Below are 10,478 nucleotides of genomic sequence, written 5' to 3' on the forward strand. Positions count from 1 at the left end.
CACTTGGTAGACCAGGCTGGCCTTGAACTCAGAAATCCGCCTGCCTCTGCCTCCCGAGTGCTGGGATTAAAGGCCTGCGCCACCAGGCCCGGCTAGGACCTTTTTTCTTGAGACATTCAGAAAGATTTGACAAAGCTTTGGCAGTAGTGATGTCAAGAAAGCATCATGGGACATTTACTTCCAAAGCTGAAAAATTGAAAGTCCTACAGATTTTATTAAATTCACAGAAATATGATGGTTTTGTACTGGTGTCATTTCCTTCACTTCATCTCTGTGACTAATATTTTCAGTTATCCTGATTTCTCTCTTACAAGGAGTTGGAATAAGTAACATAAGAATGTAGATCTCTATAACAGTGATGTTATAACCAGGAAAATCACTTGTTCCAGATTTCGAAAAAGAAGAGAAAGTATTTCATTTTTGCTTTTGAGTATGGGTGTGGTCAATATTTTGAGACTTACTCCAGGCAAAAAGAGGACATGTGTAGAGTGAAGAGTTGACTTCCAGGATACTTGCTGAGAACTGCAGAGCATTCTACCTTCTCCATTGAAATGAACTTTTCACTGTGGAAGTTCCTACCTTCCTGAACTGTACACAAATTGGGGTGAGGGTGAGGAGTTGGTCAGATGTTTGATTTTCTAATGATTTCTCCTCATGGATGCTTATCAAGGAATCTTGCCAATGATTAAAAACAAAGAGACACCTAAAGAAATCATGTGAAAAAAATTTATTTGACCTAAATAGGTCAAGAGGGAAGAAGAGTACATTTTCCATTCTGTAAGTCAATAACTGCCAATAATTTAATTATTAAGTATCTACTTCACATTCCACATTTTGCTAGGATCTAGGAGATATTTATCAGCATCCAGCATTTTTCTTATTCTAGAGAAAGTATCAGGAAAATATAGAAAATTAACACTCTTTACTTATCATTGATGAGCTGCGGATGCCAGTCCGAGTCATTCAGATTTAAGCACAAGGAGTCATGAATCTGAGAAAGTCTACAAGGAGAAGTCCTGAGAATTGAATCTTAAAGGAAAAGGAGCATTTCTAGGGAGAACAATAGTAAATGTGTTAGGATGCTGATATGACATGGGGACCTGCAGACTTTTAAGTTCTTAATGAGTGGCTAGGCATGTGCCATTTAGATGTGGAGGTTCACCAACTAAAACCACATTATCTGCTTTTGTCTAGGCTCTGTTTGGAATAATCTATTCAGAATCTGGTGGTTCTTGAAAAAATGAAGAATAAACAAATGAGCTCTATCATGATTTTAAGCTTCATGAGGGTGAGGTCGTAGTCATCTAATTGAGGGAAAGGATGAGTATCATCTAGAAACTGGACCGTAAATCTTTAAGTGTATAACCCTGGTTAGGTCCTAAAACCTCAGGACAGATGCTCTTAGGGCCGCTCCCATATTCTCTCAAGTTTCACGTGTCTCTGCAAGTCAGAGATACTTAGTGTAATCACTTGTGTTGCTCTATTGAACCTTTAAAGTATCTAGTAGTGGGGACAAAATATGCATATATAAATGTCCATAATTTATTATCCCTACATGCAGGTGTATCCACTGGAACTGAAGGATAAATATTCAGCGTCTCAGACACTTATTTTCCAGTGTCTCTCTGAGTTGGCCAGTAGAGTGTGATCCAGGTGCCCACAGTGGGCACATGTTTGACAATGTCCTGCTACTCCCTATATTTTGCTCTTATTTCCTTGTTGTCATTTTCTACTTTTACTTCCCAAGAAAAATAGCTTTAAAGTAAAGTAATCCTCATCTTAACTGTTCTAGAGTCCCATGGTTTCAACCTGAAGTATAAGATCAAACAATTGGAATTTTGTTTTGTTTTGTTTTGAAACAGATTCTCTTTGCATAGGCCTGGAACTCACTCTGTAGACCAAGCTGGCCTTGAACTCACAGAGATGCACTTGCCTCTGTCTCTAAGTGTTGGGGTTAAAGGTTTGTGTCACCATGCCCAGATGAACAATTAGACTTTTTAAATTATCAAAAACAACCTTTCTGGAGGATTTCTTAGAGAACACATATATACAAATTAGTTTCTCTAGTCCCTCATTGCCCCCTTTTGTTCAAAATATGAATTGTGAACTCAAAAGTACAATATATTATGATATATTATTTGGAGCATTCAACATGAAATAACAACTGGTGTTGATTTCCATTTTTCCTACTTTTTAAAGGTTAGAGATTACTCACCTCCCCTGCTGGTCATTAAATCAGTCTGGCAGGATACCTCATGGCTCTGTGGTCTTCTGGGTATGTGGCAGAGACACAGGCTGTGCTGCAGACAGGCCTGTTTGTTGTGATACACTACCAAGCAGGTGACACCAAAGGTCTGCTTTAAGCCTATCTCAGGTATCAGTCAGGACTCATATTGAGCCCCCATATCAGGTACCAGATGGCACATCCCACCAAGTCAAAGTTATCAGCTCAGACTTTCCTAGCTTCTCTTCCAAGGGATGCTACAACCTCAAGAGGAGAATATTGCTTCTTTTGACTCTCTTCTTATTTATCATGAAGGCTTACCAGCTAAATACTTAATAGTTCTATGAAGTTTCTAAGTCTGTCTGGTGAATCCTTAAAGGTTCAGTTTGGGGTTTATTAAAAATATATTTATCTTTCCTTATGGAATGTAAGAATTTACATTAAAAATTAGGTTTCTCTTATGGATTTATGTTAAAATAACAATTTAGGTTCATATAATAACTGAAGTTTGTTCAAAATCCTTACTTGCAGGAGGAGAGCTAATGATCTTATTATCTCTTGTATAGATAGAGTATTATGTCCACTGGACTGGCCTCCAGCTAACTCATTGTGAGGCTGAGAATGAACTTGACTTCCTTAACCTCCAGCCTCCACCTCAAAAGTATTAGAATTAGAGGCATGCACTTCCATGACTCATGTTCCTCAAATTTAAATGAGAAAAGTTGTGTGGGTACTTGAGATACTAACTATTCAAATGCAGTTTACTAAAAATCCAGTCAACACAGAAAGAGATTTTTCTGAAATTATTTCAGTGTGCTTCCATGAAATGAGAATCAAGTGTCTTCAGTCTCTTAATTTTTCCTAGTACAATTTAACAAGTAGAAGGCAATTTACTGATTTGGCAAATGCAAAAATGCTACTCTTTCGGGCTTGGGATCAATCTTTTCTTAGAGTATGTGCCATCTGGATATCTCACAAAAGCAACTACACTGGCCAGGGTGTCATAGCACCTGTCACCAAACAAGACACCCAGAGATGTAAAGAGCAGATCCCTGCATCAGAGTCTGTTGAGATGACCTTTGCAGTGTTTTCCAAACTCAAGGTCTTTAATTCTATGTTCCTTGGATGAAGCTCTGCTTTTGTAGTCTTTTGCAGAATAGCTGGAATAGGCAGCAAAGCGCTGCCTGCTTCTTCTTGGCAGATTAACACTCACAGTGGGGTCTTAAATACAGTCAGAAAAATCCTGTTCTAAGTGGGGAAGTGCTATAGATTGAAGCTTCAGGCACCCCGATAATGGGCAGTTTTCTATCGCCAAGTCTCAAAGGCTAGTATCAAGTCAGCAGCTTTGTCAGTCAAGACATTACACTACATTCAGTTTCCCAGGTTCCTCTTCAGCAGGTATGATTAGACTGTAATGGAAAAAGTTATGGGAGAGGGCAGGATAACTACACCCTTAGAAAATTAGACTGAAAAATCTGGTGTGCGTCCAATTGCCCAAGCCAGCACCATCCCACTGGTCAGAATACTTGCCCCCAAAGTTCAATAAGACTTTTGGGAGTGAATGTCTCTTTGACATTTCCCCCATTAATCAGTATAAGTGAAAAACATCCCAATAAATACAAAAACACAAAGTAGAGGGTTTCTCTAACTTGACATAATTGTCATCTGTAGCCAGATAATACCTTGTTCGGAGGCCTATTACATGATGCATTATAAAATTCTCAACAGTGTCTCTGTCCTCTACTGACTAAATATCGTTAGCACAATGTCTTCACCATCATTTTGACAAGAAGGAGGAGGAGGGGGAGGAGGAGGAGGAGGAGAAGAAAGAAGAAGAAGAAGAAGAAGAAGAAGAAGAAGAAGAAGAAGAAGAAGAAGAAGAAGAAGAAGAAGAACAACAACAACAACAACAACAACAACAACAACAAAAACAACAACAACAGCAAAAGCAACAGCAACAACGATGATGTAATGATATCACTAGTGTTTGTTATTCTCTGGATGGGTGTACATTTTTAATTAAGAATTACTGACTTATGGATTATTTTAATAGCATTGACATCCTTAAATGACCCTGGTACTAGACTTTTAGAATACTGTGTAAGAAATTTATATGTACAGTAATAGTAAAATATAAATATTTTAGGCATAATGGACTCTACACAGTTCCTAGCATATGTTTTTTTTGTTTTCTTTTGTTTAAAATATTTTTAAATATAAAAGCTATTTGGCTAAAAATAGATTATAACTTCTTATGGCAATTTCCATAAGCTGGAATTTTCATCTAGTGGTCTGAGTCTTTATTACCCTAAGCTAGCAGTTGTTTAGCCCTTCTTGGAATGTCTGAATCAAATAATTCTAAATTAAATCCCATTAACCTTGTTCAAAATTTATTTCTATCAAAAGTACTTAGACATGAACAACTTAAATAAAATATTTGATCCAAGTGATATTCCCTAGTAAATGAAACAAACACATCTTTAGTGAGAATATGTCCTTTCTCTGGTATGGAGCTAAATATTCTGTGGAGGTTTCTTTGCAGATGTGGACATACTACATAATACAAAGGAACTTGTCATAATTAATTTCAAAGCCAAAATACATTTTGATTTGACTGCAGCGGTTATCAAGAAAAGAAACATGCTTTTTGCTTGAGAACTGCCAGTAAAGTTATAAAAATTAAAACATCATTTACAAGATACATTTCACAGTAGCTTCTATGGAATTTTTTTTTGCCTATTGCAGGAAAGCTTTAGTAAGTGAGAAAATGTCTATTCAAGTATTTACTGAATATCAAATATATGCCATTCGCTATAAGTTATCTAGGCTAGGCTATACCTGGACCCTGCCAGAGAACAAGAACGTTACCATGAAAACAGCCATGTTCATTCACCCAGTAAAATTCAGTTTAGAATTTTGTCTTCAACTTTTTATTTATTGATAACTAAAAATAATGTTCTGCTTTGGGTATTTGAAATATATGTATATGTATATGTATACATGGCTAATTTAATTAATACTTATGTGTAAATATAAATATATAAATATATTCATTGATATCAGAGAAGATTGGCTAAGAAAATAACCTTATCACCCAATTAAACCAACAGTATAAGAGGGCATATAAATATGACTTTGGTCAAATATACTTCATTTTGATAATTTTAAAAGGTCCATTTAAAATCATTCAAGTAGTTTATAATATGAAAAACAGTTAATGGGAAAGCACTATTGTGAAAAATCACACTAGGATATGAATCCAAATCTGTGTTCCAGTTCTGTCTTTATATTTCTTCATGGATACGTCAGTTAACTTCTAAAGAATATCATGCCCACTTGTAAGATGGGGTAACAGTACTGTTTTTCAATATATTTAAACATAGAATATGCCTTTAACTTGTAAGTGGCCCAAATATTATCAGAATACCCTGAGGTGTCAGCTATGGCAATTCTTCTCCGTACATGGATAGTTGCAGAATAAATTCAGTATTTTCTTGGCCGTAGCCTGGATTAATTAAAAATGAGGATGTCTTAAATGTCTTCTTATATAATCATGAAAACATTTATCAATATAGGCCCTTCTTTGAAAGTTGCCGAGATGAATATCATTGTTTTTATGTTGACAATATAAGGAGCTAAATATAATTTTGTAATGAAATAAAAACTTTTGAAGATCAGTATTTATTTAAAGGGGCTCAGAACTGTTGAGGCCTTCTTAGCATCATTAGAGTCCATCCACTTCTGCATAAAATTATAACCCTGCCTTGCAGCCTTCAGAGGAAACTATTGCTGGAGAATGTCATCTCCTACATAGTATGGGGTCAAATTATCTACTACAGGGTCACAGTAAAATAATCACACCACTTTCACAAATGTGAGAAAGCACCTTTGAACCAGGATCAATGATATCTTCAAGAAGAATTTCCCGTTATTCTTTTAACTACATTTTAAAAGTCAACCTTTTTGTCATAACTACCTTTAGTCTGTAATTTTTTGTCAACAAGTAGCTGTTTTAGTATATGAAGAACAGTATCCTTCATTGAATAGTATTATGTGAAGAAAAACATTACACTTGAATTGCCTTATGCAGTCCTACAAGTTGCTTCCTCCAGTTTGGCAGCACTCAGAAAACTCAAGCTCTGCTCAAGCTCTGCCCACTCATTTAACTTCAAACGAGATGCTATAAAATACCCAGGGGCTATTAGGTGCAGTGTATAATGTTATATATCTGTAGTGTTGTCCTTGGTGCTAATAAAATATTGGAATCACACTAGTAGTGGCAGTAACAGTAAGAATTTCATTCCCAATATCTTTTGCAAAGGACAAGTCATCATGTCTCTAAAGGGAAAGGGGGGGGGGAGCTCACTCCCACACTTTACATTACCATGACGACTGAAGAACCATTTTTTCTATCCCCCTGCTCCTTACCTAACCAATCTAGGGAGTGAGTTGAGTGTATAAAGAATAAAATGGATATCCAATTTATAGATCAAAGGCATTTTCTATGTTTCATAAGTATGCATCATTATAAGCTATAAACTATACGCACTGATTGGGTAGAGAGCTGTCATTTGGAAATGAGTTTCTGACCACTACGTGACTTTGATTTGTTTTTACTCATATACCTAAACCATGAAAAAATCATCCCATTTTTTTGAAACAGTCCACTGACTTTAAGACTGTCCTTTGACATACAGGCAGAGCCAGCTTCTTTCTCTCCAGCCCCAGCCTTTTTATAATATGGCCCTCCTTTTTTTGTCTTGGACTGTTTAAAACCAAACAGAAAAGAACATAATTGCAAAAATATCTGATTTGCCTGTTGATGTCTCATTAACCTTGACAGTGAATGTAACTAGTGACTGCCTGTCACAGTGGCATGATGGTGTGTTAAAGGGGGAGAAAAAAAATGGAAACATCTTAGAGGGAAAAATCCATGGACAACCAACTTAGTAGATCATCTACAAAACATGAAGCATTTCCAAATGCCCAGACTTGCTCCATTATACTTTCCTTAAGCCTGTGACAGTTCAACTACACACATTCTTGATAAAGCATTCCTAACAGTATTTATCTGTATCTCAATAGATGCTCTGAAGTTTTGGGGGCCAAAATCCACTTTGATGCTGAAAAACAACCTCAGGGGGTGGGGGTGGGGAGCATTTCAAGACTAATGTTGATAAGGTTCTGCAATAAGTGAATATGCCTAGTGATTTATGTGCAGTTAAAAAAAAATACCACAAGCCACTCAATGTGAAAATGTTCTAATTCCAGTCAGTCCCCAGCCAGATTCCTTCTTTACTAATTGCTGGTGGATAGTATGTCAATAAACAGAGAGGGAAACAATAGAGGAAAATGAGCTTCTATCTAGGGACACAGGGTTACCTGGAGAGGAAGGGACAGAGTAAAGAGTTTCCCAGGTTCTCTAGTAGATTCCCTTTGGGAAAAGGTAACCTTCCACCAGACCCAGAGACCCCACAGGAAATCTGCATTTTCCATTTCTTCAGCATCTCAGCTGGGACTGGTTCCTGCCCCACCCACCCCCCTCCCCAGCAGAAGCTGAAGTAAACAAACCCCATAGTCTCCACCTAGATTCATTCTCCCTTTTCATTTATTTTTCCTTTTTTTTCTCCTATGATCTTTCCACTTTTCCATTCCCAGTCCTCACTCCCGGCTTTTCTTAGGAACTTCTTGAAAGTTCTCACTGTTTACCTCACTTTTCACAGCAAATTCCCACCTCAGGCTGATGGCCCTCAAGTGGTTTCTGTTCTGTGTTCCTGAGATCTTCTCGGGGTCACATCCTGGTTCCTAATCTCCGGGCTTTGGATCTGTCTTTCACCCACGCGTTTAAAAAAAAAAAATCCCCAATAAAAGTATATCAACCTGTTCTGTCTTTCCCCAAAGAAGTTGCGTTTACGTGAATTGAAAGTACTGTGAAAGATGAAATAACTGTCTTACAAGCACCATTTCCTACTCTCAAATACAGACATGGCTACCTTGATCCTGGAAGAGTGGTCTGGTGGCTGCCCCAGTCCTCACCAGGAACCGCACTTTGGTTGGGGGTGGGTGGGTGTTATTTTCCTCACCATGCCAACTCACAGTCCTCTGTACCTTACCTACTACACACGGCAACCTATCCAAAAACAATTTGGGTGCAGCGACTAGAGGAAAGAGAAGAAAAAACGGGAACAGAGAATGGTGTCTTTGAACCTCTCCTCCCTCCTCCTGAATAGTATTTTATTCTCAAGTAGCGGGACTTTCTTGAGTGTATTCTCTTGTTCCGCTTCTTCTTGGCCCAGTTAACCTAAAGCCTCCCTGCCCCCAAGCCCACTGCAACCAAAACAAGCGCACTAAAGCACCGTAGTCGCCGCCGCCCCAACTGTTGCAGCAGCTGCGGGGTTAAGGCAGAGGCGAGGAGGGCAGGGCCCAGCCAGGACCCGGACCCGAACGTTTCCTGCCTCGGAGCCTCTGAGACTCCAGGTTGCTGCCTGGGGGGCGCGCAGTGCAGAGGAGCCCCCGTGGGAGCCACTGTCCGGGACACTAGAGGTGGCTTTCTGAGCTGGGACCCCGCGCGGAACCAGCTCAGCCAAAGCAGTCAAGCCGCCAGGGGCTGCCAGAACCCGCCCTGGTCTCACCTTTAAGATCAGGTCCGTGTGATGCTGGTCTAGCATGTTGGCTTTCTGGTAGGAGGTGACAATGACCCGGCCGTAGCGCCCAGGGGTCTGCAGGTCGGAGTAGAGCCGGTGCTTGGAGCGGTTGACCGGGAAGAGGCTGTTGACTAGGTTGCGCTCGATCTTGGCTAGGCTGTGCTGGGGCGCCAGCAGGTGCTCCACGCTCTCTTCGACCTGGTAGCGGCTGAAGCTGGCGCCGAGCAGGATGGAGATGAGCACCGGCGCCGAAGCAAAGAAGACCGGGTGACTGGCAATGAAGTGGCCAAGCCTGGAGAAACACGTCCTCAAGCCCCTGTGCAGAACCTGCCGCAGCATCCTAGAGCAGAGCGGGCGCGGGAGGAGGGCGAGGCGCACGCTCGGCGCGGGCTCGGGCGACGGCGGCGGCGGCGGCGGCGGTGGTGGTGGTGGTGGTGGCGCCCGCAGCGGCGGCGACGGCGGCGGCGGCGGAGGCAAGACCCTGAGCTCTCCTGGAGCCGCGGCACCACCATCGGGGAGTCCCGCGCCGCGCCTCGGGAGGGACCCCTCCGGCTGGAGACACGCCCTCCTGCCCGCTGCCGCGCCTGCCCGGAGAGCCCCCCAGCTTGGCGGCCTCCGCGCCGCCCCCACCCCGCCCTACCCGGGGCGACCTCCCCACCCCCCGCCGCCTCCCAGCCCGGGGGGCGACACGCGACACTGCCGCGTTCCCACTCAGCGCGGGCGGGGCTGGGAGCGGCCCCCGCGGCTCCTCATGACCCCACTCACCGGATCCCCGAAGCCAACGACGGGATGGCGCGGGGAGCAGTGGTGGTGGTGGCGCTAGCGCCAGAAGACTCTGCGCGCCAGCCTGGAACACGAGGACAGAGAATTCCAGGCTACACCCAGTCCCCTCCTCTCATCGTACTCCCCCTCCCTCAGCTCGGCCGGACAAGCGGGCTCACCCCCTTCCCCTTCCCCAGGCCTCCTCTGGGGAGACTCAGAGATAAATAAAGAGATGTCCCGGATTTTTCAAACAAAATAAAGTATAAGAGTTCTCCCGTTAGGGGGTAGGGTGGGGGTGTCAGGCAGACCCGCTTTGAGCCAAGTCTCTTCAGACGCGGAAAGAAGCAGGCTGAGGACTGCGTGCGCTCTGGCTCTTGCCAGGCTCAGGTGGTGGCGCGCACTGGCTATTGCCGAGAGGGGGTGGGGAACCGAGACGCTCGAGCGTGGAAATCACGCCTCCTCCCAAGTAAGAGCCATTTAAGATCCCCCAACACTGCAGCTCAAGGGGCACCACAGGGGACCTGTGTGCATTTGGAGCCTGTCCACCCCAAATGTGTTCTAGGACAATCTTTCTCCCGAGTCCCAATTTTAGGGTCGCTCCAGAGTGGATTGAACTGGGCAGTTGTGCAATCCCTTCACCACTCTCTCCACCCTGTCCCCCAATAATAAAAGTGCTGATAATGACACTCTGTCAGTCCATGGAACTGTCTGTTTCCAGGCTCCTCTTTCTCCACCCTGCCTTTTTTTCCTCCTCCTTCTCCTCCTCCTCCTCTCTCTGTCGTCATTGGCAGGTCTGGGGGATCTGGTGCGGTGGAGTTGGTGCGGGCCCCCCTGCGGGTGTAGATTGG

The 10,478-nt window shown here is 42.6% G+C and overlaps 1 protein-coding gene across 3 annotated transcripts in view; it reads right to left on the reverse strand.

The window, feature by feature from the left end:
- The window catches only part of Ptchd1 (patched domain containing 1), a 54,463-nt gene extending 44,457 nt beyond the window's left edge, over positions 1 to 10,006 (reverse strand). For 2 of the 3 annotated variants that reach the window (XR_003843050.1, XM_021188320.2), the window contains exon 1: positions 8,857 to 9,216. Coding sequence is in view for 2 of the 3 variants with exons in the window: in XM_021188320.2 (XP_021043979.1) it covers positions 8,857 to 9,207 (351 nt within the window). In the remaining variant the exon portion in view is untranslated. Of the gene's footprint in view, positions 1 to 8,856; positions 9,217 to 9,633; positions 9,716 to 9,938 lie in introns of those variants that run through there. The other variant, XM_029534503.1, reaches the window with a different exon arrangement.
- Positions 10,007 to 10,478: the final 472 nt, after the last annotated feature.

The sequence above is a fragment of the Mus pahari genome, chromosome X, assembly GCF_900095145.1.
Source record: "Mus pahari chromosome X, PAHARI_EIJ_v1.1, whole genome shotgun sequence".
Taxonomy (NCBI): Eukaryota; Metazoa; Chordata; class Mammalia; order Rodentia; family Muridae; genus Mus; species Mus pahari.